Consider the following 14,603-nt stretch of genomic DNA (forward strand, 5'->3'; position numbering starts at 1 on the left):
TCAATCCCCCCCAAAAAAATCAGGCAAACTTTCCGAAGCATAATTTCACATTTTGAGTTTGCATGTGTGTTCATTACTGAGTTTTTAATCTCCATATTTTGGTTTTTAAATTCTTTCAAAAAAGGTTTATTAGAGTTTATTTGATTTACAATGTGGCGTTAGTTTCAGGCGTACAGCAAAGTGATTCAGTTACACACATACATGCATTCACTGTTTTTCAGATCCTTTTCCCATATAGGTTATTATAGAATACTGAGTAGAGTTTCCTGTTTTACACAGTAAATCCTTGTTGGCTATCTATTTTACATAGAGTATTATGTGTTTGTTAAGACCAAACTCCTAACATATCCCTACCCCCACCCACATTTCTCCTTTGGTAAACCACAAGTTTGTTTCTGAAATCTGTGAGTCTGATTCTGTTTCGTAAATAGTTTATTTATATCATTTAAAAAAAAACTGGACTCCATGTATAATATCATGATATTTGCCTTTCGCTGCCTGACTTACTTCACTCAGTGTGGCATCCTCTAGGTCCATTTACATTGCTGCCCAAGGCACTATTCTGTTCTTTCTAAATTGGTGCTTAAATTCTTTTATCGAGGTGGAGCATGCAAACAGAAGGCTGTGATCACAGTGTTGTTGGGAGAGAGGGCTATTGTAATGCCAGGGGGAGGGGAGGGAGCAAGAGGGAGAGTTAGAGGAATCCAAGACTACAGGATTTGTGTTCCAGGAATACTGTGGCCTCTGATCTTGATAAGGCAGTCTAGAAGAGGGACAGATCTGGGAAGAGAGTGTGTAGGAGGAAATCAGTAGACCTGGCTTGTGCAGGACAAGGTGGAGAAATGCACAAGGTGGGTGAGATGACCCTGCACCTGGACCGACCTCCCTGTCAATCCCAGGGGAAACCGACCCTAAACCATCACATCATGAGAAGGAGTCCCTCTGAGTGAGGCCATACCTGCCTGCCCACCTCCTGGGAAGGACCACCCCTCTCTCTGCCTCTCTGCTTGTCACTGCGAACTCAAAGAGAGGCCAGCTTCGGTGTCTTCGGGCAGACCGCCCCTGTATTATATAGCCTCCCCCTCCATGCCCTTGGGTGGAGGCTAAAGGGCCGGAGAGAGATTTCCCCGGGTCCCAGCTTCCCCCTTAGCATCTTTCACCACTGAACTGCCCTCGCTCACACTCAGTTCTCTGTCCTGAGGCTCACGATGCAGTCCACTCTTAAAAGAAGAGTAAAAAGTGAGGAACGTGGAGGGTCGGGGTCAGCGGCTCCCTGTCTGTGTCGGGGATCTGGGAGACACACCGGGAGGGAAGCCATGGGCTGTGAGATTTGTGTTTGGACCCAAGACAGGACCTTCTGGAAGCATCTGAGGTTGACTGAAGAGGAGCCCGAGTCTCCACCGGGGTGGCGCTCTCACAGTGCCTGGGTCTGCAGATCGGCAGGATACAGACCTGCTGTGGTCACCACCCAGGCCAGGGAGGATGGAGGAACCTGGCACCTGCCTCTGGAGCTGTCCACCCTGACCACAGAGGAAATGATACATCACCAAGGGTGGGGACGTGCCACGGAGAAAGAGCCCAGTGTGGCTCAGGTGTTGGGGGGCCGCGTGTGAGACACACAGAGGGCAGCTGTGGGCTGAGCGGAGTGGGTCACTCATCCTTGGAAGGTGACCGTGGATGTCCAGTCAGGAGACTGGGAAGAGCCAGGGGTCACCAGCCAGTGTTGCACGGCCCTTCTGCTCCTCACCCCGAGGTTTCTGCACTCGGCTCAGTGCCAGCTGCCAGGAGGACTGTGGAGACCAGGGACAGGGCTGGACCAGGAGCAGAGAGGCCCAGAGGAGCAGAAGTGGGCACCGGGAGGGAATCCCCTGAGGAGGCCTGACCCTGTCCCTGCCCGGGGCCTGCTGCTGCTGCAGGTGATATCCCTGCTGGGGAAATGACCCCGAGGGGCAGGGCCGGGTGGCTGCCTTCAGCTCTGCTGCTGCTCCAGCTCCCAGGTGAGTGGCTCAGCCCTTCCTGCGGGAGGGAAGGGGCAGGGCTGGAGCTGGGTGAGCAGGGGGCCAGCAGTGGGGGCGGGGAGAAGGTTCCAGGAGGGGCTGCCACCTGTCTCAGCAGCGAGCAGGAGGGTTCAGGGCACAAAACAGGTGAGGCTGGTCCACTGTGCTGGTGAAGGGGCGCCTGTGATGGTCACACCACAACGGTCACTGTCAGAGATGACCTCTTGGGGCACCACACACACACGCACACACTCACACTCACACTCACACATGCATGCACCCTGAGTTTTTCTGTCTCCACAGAACCCTCTCTCTCTGAGGAGGGACCTCCTACCCCCATCATCCACCTCTGGGTCTGAGGAAGGGCCTGCCTCCTGCCTTGGCCCCCTCCAGACCCCATGGGACCTCAAGGGACCCCATCCAAGGCTCCCCAGACCCAGACTCACTCGATGGAGTTGGACTCCATTGTGTTTTCCAGGCTGTTTGTCCCTGAGTGGCCCCCGAAGCGTGACAGGCATAGTGGGGGGATCCCTGAGCGTGGAGTGTCGGTACCAGGAGGCATTCGTGGACGACATCAAATACTGGTACAAACAGCCGTGTGTGTCACCGAGGAAGATTGTAGAGACCAGAGAGTCAGAGAGAGAAGTGAGGAGGGGCCCCGTGTCCATCAGAGACCGTCCTGCAAGCCTCACCTTCACAGTGACCTTGGAGAGCCTCAGAGAGGAGGATGCGGGAACGTACGGATGTGGGATCGATGTGCCATTTTCAGTTGACCCCACCTTCCAGGTGGAGGTGTCTGTGGTCCCAGGTGAGCCTGAGATGCCAGCTCTAGGGTTGCTGACCGTACCTGGGACCCTGACCTTCAGGAAGGACCTGGAGCGGAGGGTGTTGGGGTCAGTGATCAGGACCCAGGCTCTGAGTGGCCGGCAGGCACACAGCACGTGTCCACCTCTGGTTCTTCGAGACCTCCTCTGTGTCCACCCCTGACACACCCTCACACCTGAAGCTCTCTTGGGTGGAAAGGGATGGGGAGACGCCCTGAATCAGGGGGCCTGCTGCCTTCCCATATTCACAAGGGTCAGGTCCACTCGGAAGGTGACCCTGTGTCTCTTCCTGGACTTCTCTGGCCAGGCCTGTGGGACGGGGACCAGCAGGGCCAGCAGAGGACGTTGCAATGGTGTGGAGGGCTCCTGGCACCCCAGCCTTGCAGTGGAGGTCCTGGGGATCCGCAGCAGCCGAGGGGGGGGGAGGCGGAGTCCCGGAGCCCACGTGGGGCTCTGGATGCTTTGGAGACCCCTCGCCTCTCCAGCCTGACCTTGCCTATCCCTCTTCCCCCAGCACTTGGTACCCAAGGAGGAAACCCAGAGGAGCCCGTTAGGCAGAGAAGGATGAGGAACAGGGCTCTTAGGAGGTGTTATGGCCCTCAGTGGACTGCCACATGCTGCAAATGAATTTTTAAACTTTCCTTTCTCCCTCTTCGGCTGTGCTGGGTCTTGGTTGCTGCACGCGGGCCTGCTCGGGTTGCAGCCAGCAGGGGCTGCTCTTTGCTGTGGCACCCAGGCCTCTCCCTGTGGTGGCTTCTCCTGCTGCGGAGCAGGGGCCCTAGAGCTGGGGCTCAGTCGTTGCGCATGCCCAGTGGCGTGTGGGATCTTCCCAGACCAAGGATCGAACCCACGTCCCCTGCATTGGAAGGCAGATTCTTTGCCACTGGACCACCAGGGAAGCCCCAGTAAGTCTTCTTTAACAGAAGGCTGCCCTGGTATCCTAAGAAGCCAGTCACGATCCTCTGTCCCTATATTTGCTTTCTCCCCTTGACTTCTTGTTCTGAGGTTGTGCCTGGATCCCCTGAGTTCCTTCCTGTTGGTCGCTGCTTCTCTCTCAGGAGGAAGGTTTCCTTTTGGTGTTTCTGTTTGCAAGAAAGGAACCGAAAGTTTACTGGCTCCGCAGGGTGTGTCTTGGAAGGGCTCTGTCCGCTTACCTCAGGAGAGGCCACATTTCACGGGGTCCACCAGGTCGATATCTCTGTAGATCTTTCTGGTCATGCCCTCCCACGGAGAGGACTGCCTGGGGCTGGCTGACACATGACACGGGGTCTCCTGATTCAGCTCAGACTCAGCTGCAGGACTTTCCATCTGAGCTTTGCTCCAGCCACGCCCCTTGCCTGTCACTGTCTGCTCGTCTCTCTGTTAATCCCGAAAGAATATGTGTCCCCGTTTGTCGCCTGGCGGGGTGGGCCAGGAGGAGAGAGGTGTGGCTGTGCCTGGGGGTAACTTGGAGCCAAGTGCCCTCTCTGCACTCTCAGATCCCCAGGGGAGCAGGGCCATATGCTTCTGACAGTGCCCGCCTGGCCAGGGGGCTTCTGGAGAGGGGCAGGGAGGGGGGCCCACGGTGTGGGTCAGGCCTGGGCGTGGCCATGGGGGTGGTGGACACAGCACATCCATCCAGATCGTGTGAGTGACCTTGACTGTGAGTCAGAGCCACAATGGGATGGAGAGGAGAGACCCAGGGGGCGAAACGCGGCCTAACTTGTGTTTCTCCCTCAGGCTCTATGACAACCACCAGCCCCAAGAGGTCCACAAGCACCCCGGAGTCTCCCACCTGGAGCACCGTGTCCGGGCAGGAGGCCCCTGATCCCGGCCAAGCTCATCGGTAAGGGACCCCCATCCCAGGACATCTCACCTGGGTGGTTTCTAGGTGAGACCAGGCAGGAATAGGCAAGCTCCCTTCACCAAGGACCCTAACTTATTCAACAAATTCTGTAACAAGCAGTAAAGGTCCTACTAAGTGCCCGGAGCTCTCGTTGACTTGGGATCCAGTAGCAAAGCCCACGGACACAGTCCTGCCCTGACAGAGTCGTGTTCTAAGAGGGGATTCACATAATGAACAGATCGACACATCAGCTGTATAAATACACCACCTATTGATGATTGCTTGGAGGAAAATGTCAACTGGCTGAGGGGCCAGCATGTATGGGAGGGTGCTGGAGTTTGCTAGTTAAAATACAATGATGAGAGGGCACCTAATTGATTACAGACACTTGAATGGAGGCCTGCAGGGTCTGGGGAGCCAGGCATGCCGGGATCCTCAGAAATGAGGCACCAGGCACAAGGGGGGCAGGCTGAACAAAAGGCCCCCAGCCTAGGGCAGGGCAGGAAGCAGACGCTCTGCATGTTGGTGACCCCTCTGTCCCCTGAGCCCTGGTCATCTCTATCACCTTGCTGAAGAGCCCTGGCCGCTGAGGGTGCAGAGCTGAGGGGGTCACTCTTTCATCAGCCAAGGACTTTGAAGGACTGGAGATTTGGAGACCCTGGGCAGGTGCCGGCTGCTCACTGAATAAGACAGAACAGTCCCTGCGCTCGAGGTGGCTGTGCTCTCTTGTCTAGCAGACATCAGCCAAGGCTCCCCAGTATTGGGTTCTACACCCTAGACCGCAAAACCCCCACATGAGGAGTGTGTTAGTTGTTTCGGTCATGGCTGACTCTTTGTGACCCCCATGGACTGTAGCCCACCAGGCTCCTCTGTCCATGGGATTCTCCAGGCAGAAATATTGGGGTGGGTAGCCATTCTCTTCTCCAGGGGGTCTTCCTGACCCAGGGATCCAACATGGGTCTCTCCTGCATCACAGGCAGATTCTTTCCCTCTGAGCGCTGGGGAAGCCCCCATGAGGAGGACTCAGATAGAAATCCTCCTAATGCCCAGGTCCCCATTGAGTCCCTGGTTTCCCTCACATGATTCTCACGGCCGCATCCACCCTTACATCCACAGTCCTAAGACTCAGGGGCAATTCTTGAAAATCAAGGTCCAGAAGTCCTTCAGGTGGGGCTGCTCTGTGTCAGGTTGATCCTTGCATAGATTCTTGCAGCCACAGAACCTGGACGCGGGGCAAGCAAGGTGGAGACAGCAGGGCCTCCCTGAGGATGCTGCTCACTGTCTGTCCCCATGTCCCCCACAGGCTCCTGCTGGGCAGCGCCCACTTCCTGCTGCTGGTCTTCCTGAAGGTGCCGCTGCTCCTGGGCATGCTCGGTGCTGTCCTCTGGGTCCACAGGCCTCTGAGGAGCTCTGCGGACCAGCAGAGTCAGTCCATTTATGAGAACTGGGAGCCCCCGTGTTCATCGTGTCCTCTTTGATGATGCAGTCAGACCACTGGATGGAAACGACCTTCTGTCCATCTGTCCTGTATCACCCTCTCCCTCTCTCTCAGAATACTGTGTTTGTGGATTTCCTTGTAGCTTTCTTTCCTGGCCCATGAGTCTCTAAAACCAAAAGTATACCCCCTCAATGGGTGCTTCTGAACTGTAACCGCAGATCAGTATTGAGTACAGAGCTTCCAGCTCATCCGCGGAGCATCACTCATGTGCTGAACTCTCAGGCACTCTCTCTGCAGTCTTCAAACCCCAGCGGTGTGGGAATCTTGCTTTGGGGTCTGTTTTGATGGATGCAGGCAGTTCCATGGCTTCCCACATGATCTGTGCTACCATAATCACCCACCCTCCACAGGTCTCAGATCCAATGTGGGGAATCTTCCAGTTGCTGAGGGTGTCTATTTATGCATTCTGAAGCTCAGGAAATAGCAATGCAGAGATTTGATGGTCCACAGGGCCATCATGCATGGGACCTAAATCAAAACTCCTTTCTGCACAAACCTCCACACCCCACTGTTCTGTCTAAGGGACCGAAGGGCCATGTTGGGTTTCTCCAATTGGTGTCAATTCAGAACAGAATCCAGCATTCCATGGAAAATCAGATTATTCCCTTCCCCACGCCCAGTCAAACTGGTGAGTGTGTTTAGGTCCTTTGCAGATGGCTGGTAGAAGAATAACAGTACAAAATTGATGCAACTGTCAGAGAATCCTGCCTTCCTCCTGTTCAAAGGTAACTCAAGCCCCACCCTCACCCCATCATTCAAGGCCCCTGGTTACAGACCTGGGTCAAGGGTTTAAATCGATTGAGGGGCCAAGAGTGAGTCTTCTATTCAATAGCTTAGTCTTCACGACTTGTAGAGGCAAAGACCTGGGTAGGCTGCCCACAGTTTCAGTGCAAACTGCAACGTGATGAACTTGCCGGCACTGAAGATCTCTGAGAGGCAGGTTATCATCTTGACTCATCTATTTGAAGCAGCCAGGACCTGGGGAATTGCAGCCACTTTTCATGCAGCAAATATATGGGGAGAGGACCAAAGTAGTAACCACTAACCTAGGCGTTGCTTCCAACCACGATTAAACAGAAGAAAGAGCTCAGCTTTGGCCCTCACATTCCTGTTGGTGGACAGAGATAAAACAGACACATTAGTACAGGCGTGCAGACATGCAGAAATGTCCAAGTCCACACTGAAGAGTATCTCGTAGTCACGTAAGATAAGAGGAGGTGCTGTTGGTGAGACAGTAAGGGATGAGTCCTACCAGCCTCGTGAAGAGGGTGATATGTAACCAAGTCCAGAAGAATGTAAGGCAGTGAGGCCTGTGGGCACCTGGAAGAAGAGCCCTCAGGCAAAGGGAACTGCAGGTGCAAACGTCCTGCCTTGGGAGCGTTTTAGGCGCGGATCCAGGGGAGAGCAGAGGGCAGATGCTTGCAGGGTCCCCTGGAGCCATGCTCTCCAAGAATCCTGATCCAGTCGTGTTCACCAGCCTGAGTAGAAAAAGGAAAACCAGGATTGGAGAACTTAGTTTCCTGAAAGCAGGGGCATCCTGAGAGAGGGATTCAGTCAGTGATCCCTTCGCTGAATTGCCACAGGCTATGCTGGAAAGACACTGGGCTTCAGGCAAGATGGGGGCCATTAACTCTCGGGGTCACAGCCCAGACGGAGACACACAGGGAGCCCCAAATCCCAGGAGGTAAATCCAAAGCGGGTGTCAAATGGTCCAACAGGACACATAACGAGAGAACCAGCCTAAGCTGGGAGGGCCTCGGAAGCTGTACAGTCAAGGGTGTTAGCCGTGGGTCAGGAGGAGGAATATGGGCCCAAGGGTCTGGATGAGGCCCAGTGTGGGCAGAGTGGCAGCCTGCGGGTGGAGCTGGAGGCAGGATGAGGTGGCTGAGTTCTGGGCCTTGGCGTGCTGCCACGAGCTGTGGGAGAGACCTGCTGAGAGCACGGGGCTTCATCTGGAGATGGCAGGAGTCACAGGGGTGATCGGGGATGGATCAAGCAGCGTGACCCGGCTCTCCTGCATCCCTCCCGCTGCGCACTGGGACCCAGGTCTACCGCCCGTGCCCGGGAAGTGGGGAGAGTCAAGACCCGCATGGGAGGGATGGGAGACCCTGGTTTCTGCAGGCAATCTGGAGAAGCTGAAAAAACCTGACTGAGGGAAGGGCTGCAGTCCCCTGTTACCCCCGCCCCACTGCCCAGGAAGATGTGACCTGTTGGCCCTGCACGTCACGTGAGTGTGCCACGGTGAGTGAGGACGGGCAGTCTGTCTCCTCTCTGCAGGCCGTCCCCTCCCTCATCGCTGCACCGTGAAGAGGCCCCTGCTCGTCACGTGGATCCAGGAGAGGCCCCAGCAGCCAGGGCCTTCGGGCCCCTGGTGTACAACCGCCCCCTCTGTGCCACTGATGCGGGAGGTGGCTCCTCTGAGCCCCAGGTCCCCAGCTTCTCATCCCCCCACCCAGCGTCCTCTCCTCTGGCCTCCATTCTCAGTCTCTCTCTGGTTCTCAAAGGGGAGTAGACTCTGCCCAGAGGCGGAGCGTGAAGCAGGGGTCTTGGAAGCTTGGGAACCGCTGTTCTCTGTGTCATGCGGGCAGCGAGGGGCCCAAGAAAGCGGAAGCCACAGCCCGAGGGGTGTGTACCCTGGGGGGACCCAGAGCCATGGTGGGACGCAGGAAGTAGTCTGGGGTCACGGGGCAGATTTGCGGGGCAGGAAGAGGACTTTGGGCCCTGTGGGGGCAGAGTCTTGTGGTCACCTAGAGCTGCAGATGGGGAGAGAGTGACCGCTTGGTTGCCACCAGGACCGGGGAGGATGGATGAGCATGACATCCACCCTCGGACTTCCCATCCTGACCGCAACGAAATGACGCATCGCAAAGGGTGGGGATGTGCCACGGAAGAGGAACCCAGCTTGTCCCTGCTCTGTGCATGGGCGTGTGAGACTGAGAGAATCTACTGTGAACTTGGTGGAGGGGCCCAGCACGTGTCTAGTCGCTGAACTGAGAGGAGCTGAGGGCAGCGGGTCCTTGCCCGGGACCAACAGTGTGCCCCTCCCCCTAAGCTTCCTGCCTCCTGACCCCTGGACCATCTGACCTGACCCGGGACGGGACCAGAAAGCAGAGAGGCCCAGAGGAGCAGAAGTGGGTACTGGGAGGGACTCCTCTGAGGAGATTTGATTTTATTCCTGCCCGGGGCTGGCACTGCTTCAGGTGGCATCCCGGCTGGGGAAATGGCCCCGAGGGGCAGGGCCGGGTGGCTGCCTTCAGCTCTGCTGCTGCTCCAGCTCCCAGGTGAGCGGCTCAGCCCTTCCTGCGGGAGGGGAGGGGGCAGGGCTGGAGCTGGGTGAGCGGGGGTTGGGGGGAGAAGGTTCCAGGAGGGGCTGCCGCCTGTCTCAGCAGAGAGCAGGAGGGTTCAGGGTGCGAAGTAGGTGAGCTGGTCCACTGTGCTGGTGGGAGGGGGCGCCTGTGATGATCACACCTCAACGGTCACAGTCAGAAATGACCTCTTGGGGCACCACACACACACACACTCTCACACACACACATTCACACACACACACTCACACACACACTCTAACACTCACACTCACACTCACACACACACTAACACACACACTCATGCCCACTAACACTCACACGCACAGACACACACACACACTCTAACACACACACACTCACGCCCACTAACACTCACATACACACTCACGCACAGACACACACACACACACACACACACACATGGAAGTTTTCCCATCCTGGGCTCTTCTGTCTCCGAGGACACCGTCTCCTCTGTGAGGAGGGAGCTCCTCCCTGTTTTCCTCCCCTGGGTCTGAGGAAGGCTCCCTTTCTACCTTGGCCTCCGCCAGACCCCACGGGCCCTTCAGAGACCTGCATCCGGGGCTCTTCTGACCCAGGCCCACCTGATGGAGTCGGACCCGGTTGTGTTTTCCAGGCTGTTTGTCCCTGAGTGGCCCCAGCAGAGTGACGGGCATCGTGGGGGGATCCCTGAGCGTGGAGTGTCAGTACAAGGAGGTATTCATAAACAATTCCAAATACTGGTGCAAAGCCCCATGTCTGTTATCGGTGGAGATGGTGGAGACCAGAGAGTCAGAGAGAGAAGTGAGGAGGGGCCGCGTGTCCATCAGAGACCGTCCTGCAAACCTCACCTTCACAGTGACCTTGGAGAGCCTCAGAGAGGAGGATGCAGGAAGGTACCGCTGTGGGATTGAAACATCATGGTTTGAAGGAATTCTTCGAGACTCCACCTTCCAGATTGAGGTGTTTGTGGTCCCAGGTGAGCATCGTCCGCCCTCACTCCAGCACCAGGCTGGTCACCCGGACCCTCAGGAAGGCAGTGGGACAGAAAGGCTGGGCCAGGATGACCAGGAGGAGGGTGGGCGGACAGCTGGCTGTGGGTGGTGTCTTAGGCCCATGTTCACTGGCACACAGGCGCGTCTCTGTCTCTTGCTGGGGCCACCCTAGAGCCACACATGGACACCGTCAAGGTGGGCATCTTCCTGCTTCACGGGCTGGCGGGCATCCTGCTCTGGGGTCCAGGCTGCCTGCTCTCTTCACAAGGGCACGCCCACTCTCAAGAGGCCCGTGTCTTTCTGGCCTGTGCAGGGTCCTGCCTATGGGGGATGCACTCTCACAAGGCCCCACTGCATTCAGGCCGGCCTTGACCCCGGGGCCCTGAGGACCTGAGGTGGGCCTTCCCCTGAGCCCAGGGGTGGGACCTGCTCCAGAGCCCGCACCTGCACCGGGCTTCTCCACCACGATCCCTGTGTCCAGTACCTGCCCTGTCCTTGTGCTGGCCCAGAGGCCACCAGTGGCCCTACAGTGTTCTGCAAGGACCTCCTGGCATTCTGGGGGTTTCTCTTGTAACCCCAAGGAAAGCTTACAAAGGAGCCCCTGCTCTGTCCCTCGGGACTCGCCCTGCCCTGCCAGGCTGACACTGTCTGGCCCTCTTGCTTTCCACTTGGCATTGACTGTGCCCACCTGGCCAGGGTGCATCTGGAGGGGTGGGAGAGGGGTTCCCAGGGTGCTGGCCAGGCCTGGGTGAGGCTATGGGGAGCGGTGGACACGCACATCTGACCAGATGTCCTGAGTGACCTTGACTGTGTGAGACAGAGCCACACGGGGATGGAGTGCGGGACCTGGGGAAGGAAATGGGGCCTGCCTTGTGCCTCTCCCGCAGCCCCTGCTACAGCCACCGGCCCCGAGAGGTTCACAGGCTCCCCAGGCTCTCCCACGACCCTGCCAGTGCCCACCTGGAGCACCGTGTCTGGTCAGGAGACCCCTGACCCTGGCCAACCTCGGCGGTAAGGGGCCCATGTCCCAGGACATTGGCACCTGGGTGGTTTCTCCTCTGGGTGAGGGGACACGTGGGGGTTTGGGTTTCCCAACCCCGGGCCCCTCGTTTATTCCCACACCTGACTGTGAAGGTCCTACTACGTGCCTGGTGCTCTGCTGTGGATGCAGGTAAGACCACCCAGGCAGGATCCAGCTCTGATGAGAGTTGTGTTGTAAGGGGGAAGTCACCCCTGGACCAGTCCTCACAGAGCTCCTATGTAAATATGGCGGTTTGTCGTGAGTACTACAGAGAGATACCAGTCACTGGGGTTTGGTGAGAGTGTGTGGGGAATGTGATTAGATTTGCTATTTAATACACGATAATCAGGGACGCCTGGCTGAATCCTTTCAGGAGACACCTGCAGGATTTGAGGACCCTGGCATTCAGGGTTCCAGGCAGAGAGAAAAGTGCAAATGTCCCACAGAAGGAGACTTCAGGTCCCCGGCCCAGCGCAGGGAGGAAGCAGGTGCCCTGGGCATTGGTGGCCGCTGCACTCTGTCCCCTGCCTCCCACCAGCCCTGGTCATTGGTGCCCTCCTGTTGAAGGCCCCAGGGTCGAAGGGCAGAGACAACTAAGGCGGTCATTTATTCATCCATCAACTACCATGCACTTTTTTTTGCTTTGACTTTCCCCCATACAACTTTTCTAAATTTAATTTTTATTTTATAATTGATTATGAAGTATAGAGTATATCACAGACTTTTAAAAATTAATTTATTTTTAATTGAAGGGTAATTGTTTTACAGAACTGTACTGGTTTCTGCCGAACACCAACATCTATCAGCTATGATTATTAGAGTATACCAGAGACTTTTCAGTGTTGACCTTTGGAGATACATCCTCAGTTGCTAAGTCATGTCCAATTCTTTGGGACACCATGGACTATAGACTAGCAGGCTTCTGCCCATGGACTTTTCCAGGCAAGAATACTGGAGTGGGTGCAGTTTCCTACTTCAGAGGCTCTTCCTGACCTAGGGATTGAACACGCAACTCTTAGACCTTGGGTCTTTGGAGGTATCAGGCTGGTACCAGTTTCTACCAGTGAATAAAGCAGTCCCTTTCTTTTTGGGAAATCTGTTTACAGGAGAGCAGACATCACACAAAAAAGCCGACTACTGATTACTATACCCTGGAAAGGATAACCCCACAAGTGGAGAGCCTTGGAAAAAGTCCTCCTGCCCAGATCCCACCAGGATCCCTGGTCTCCCTCACGTGATTCTCACAGCCACCTCCACCCTCATGCTCACAGTCCTAATTCTCAAGGGCTATTATTAAGCAGAGACAAGCGAGCAGAGGGCCATAGAGTGGGCTGCCCTTTCCAGGGGTGATGCTTACGTGGATGGTCCTGGACTCAGGGCACAGGGATGGGGGTGGGGAGGGACTGAGGGACCAGGGTCCCCACTAAGGATGCGGCTCCCTGTCTGTCCCCGTGTCCCCCACAGGCCCCTGCTGGGCAGCGCCCACTTCCTGCTGCTGGTCTTCCTGAAGGTGCCGCTGCTCCTGGGCATGCTCGGTGCTGTCCTCTGTGTCCACAGGCCTCTGAGGAGCTCTGCGGACAGGCAGTCAGTCCATTTATGAGAACCAGTAGCCCCCGTGTTCATCGTGTCCTCTTCAATGATGCAGTCTGAGCGCAGGATGGAAACGACCTTCTGTCCAGCTGTCCTGCATCACACTCCGCCTCTCTCTCAGAACTTCTTTGTAACTTTTTTCCTAGAACATGGTTCTCATAAATCCAAAGTGTAACCTACTCAATAGGTTCTTCTGAACTCTAACCACAGATCAACGTTGAGTACGTACCTTCGGGTTAACTCACAGAGCATCGCTCATGTACTGACCTACCTCTCGGGCGCTCTCCCTGCGGTCTTCATCCCCAGGAGTGTGCAAGCCTTCCTTTGGACCTGTGTTGTTGGGGCAGTTCCATGGTCTCCCCCACCATCTGTGCTACCACAATCACTCACCTTCCACAGAGCTCGGCTCCACCGTGGGGAATCTTCCAGTTGCTGAATCCGTCTAATGAATTCTGCATGCTGAAGCTCAGGAAATAACAATGCAGAAAACTCATGAGTCCTTTGGGCCCACTGAGACTGAGTTCTGAGTCAAAACTCCATTGTTCACAGAGCTTCCTAAGCCTCTGCTCTGTCTAATGGACCAAAGGGCCATGTTGGGCTTCTGCAATTGGTGTCAGTTCAGAACAGAATCCAGAGTTGCCTGAAAAATTGGTTCTTCCCTCCTCATGCCCAGTCAGACTGGTTAGTGTGTTCAGGTCCTTTGTGGATGGCTGGTAGAACAATAAGAGTACACAGTTTATGCAAAATAACAGAGTCCTTCCTTCCTCCTGTTCAAGAGTAACTGAAACCCTTTCCCACCCCATCATCCAAGGCCTGTGGTTTTAGACCTGGTTCAAGTTTGGAAATAGATTGAGGGGCCATGACTGTTTCTTCTGTCCAATAGCCTAGTCTCTCCTACTAATAGCAACAAAGAAAGGCTTGAGTAGGCTGCCCACCGATTTCAGTTCAAGGTGTATCATGATGAACTTGTGGGCACCAAACATCTCCGAAAGGTAGGTTATCGGCATGACTCGTCCATTTGAAGCAGCTGAGCCCGGGGAATTTCACCAGCTTTTCATCCAGGAAACGTATAGAGATGAACAAAGTAGCAAGCACTAATTCAGGCAATGGTTCCAACCATGAACAAACAGAAAAAAGAGCTCAGCTTTAAAAAACTTTTTTGCTTGAACATTAAATGTTCTTCCTGTTCTGGGTCTTCGCTGCTGTGCGGGGTACTCTCTAGCTGTGGTGTGCCGGCTTCTCTTGGTGGTGGCGTCCCTTTCTGTGGCGCATGGGTTCCGGGCACAGGAGCCTCGGTAGTTGGGGTTTCCTCGCTCTAGAACACAGGCCGATCAGTTGCGGCAAAATGCTGAGTTGCTCCGTGGCATGGGGGATCTTCCTGGATAAGGGACGGATCCTGTGTCTCCTACATCAGCAGGCAGATTCTTCACCACTGAGCTGCCAGGGAAGCCCAAGAGCTCAGCTTTGTGGCACTCACATAGCAGCTGGTTGACACAGATAATTAACAAACCCAAGAATACAGGTATGCAGACACGCGGTAACGTCAAA

The 14,603-nt window shown here is 55.6% G+C and overlaps 2 protein-coding genes across 2 annotated transcripts; both read left to right on the forward strand.

Annotated features, from left to right (window-relative positions):
- Positions 1,869 to 2,984, forward strand: LOC108638218 (CMRF35-like molecule). The gene is made up of 2 exons (XM_018064026.1): positions 1,869 to 1,997; positions 2,476 to 2,984. The coding sequence occupies exons 1-2, from the start codon at positions 1,937 to 1,939 to the stop codon at positions 2,982 to 2,984; spliced, it is 570 nt and encodes a 189-aa protein (XP_017919515.1). The 5' UTR covers positions 1,869 to 1,936.
- LOC102173413 (CMRF35-like molecule 6) lies at positions 4,411 to 14,193 on the forward strand. Its single transcript, XM_018064027.1, has 8 exons — positions 4,411 to 4,447; positions 4,541 to 4,646; positions 5,950 to 6,020; positions 6,712 to 6,772; positions 8,422 to 8,552; positions 10,087 to 10,428; positions 11,332 to 11,455; positions 12,930 to 14,193. The coding sequence occupies exons 1-8, from the start codon at positions 4,411 to 4,413 to the stop codon at positions 13,063 to 13,065; spliced, it is 1,008 nt and encodes a 335-aa protein (XP_017919516.1). The 3' UTR covers positions 13,066 to 14,193.

Source organism: Capra hircus, chromosome 19, assembly GCF_001704415.2.
Source record: "Capra hircus breed San Clemente chromosome 19, ASM170441v1, whole genome shotgun sequence".
Lineage (NCBI taxonomy): Eukaryota > Metazoa > Chordata > Mammalia > Artiodactyla > Bovidae > Capra > Capra hircus.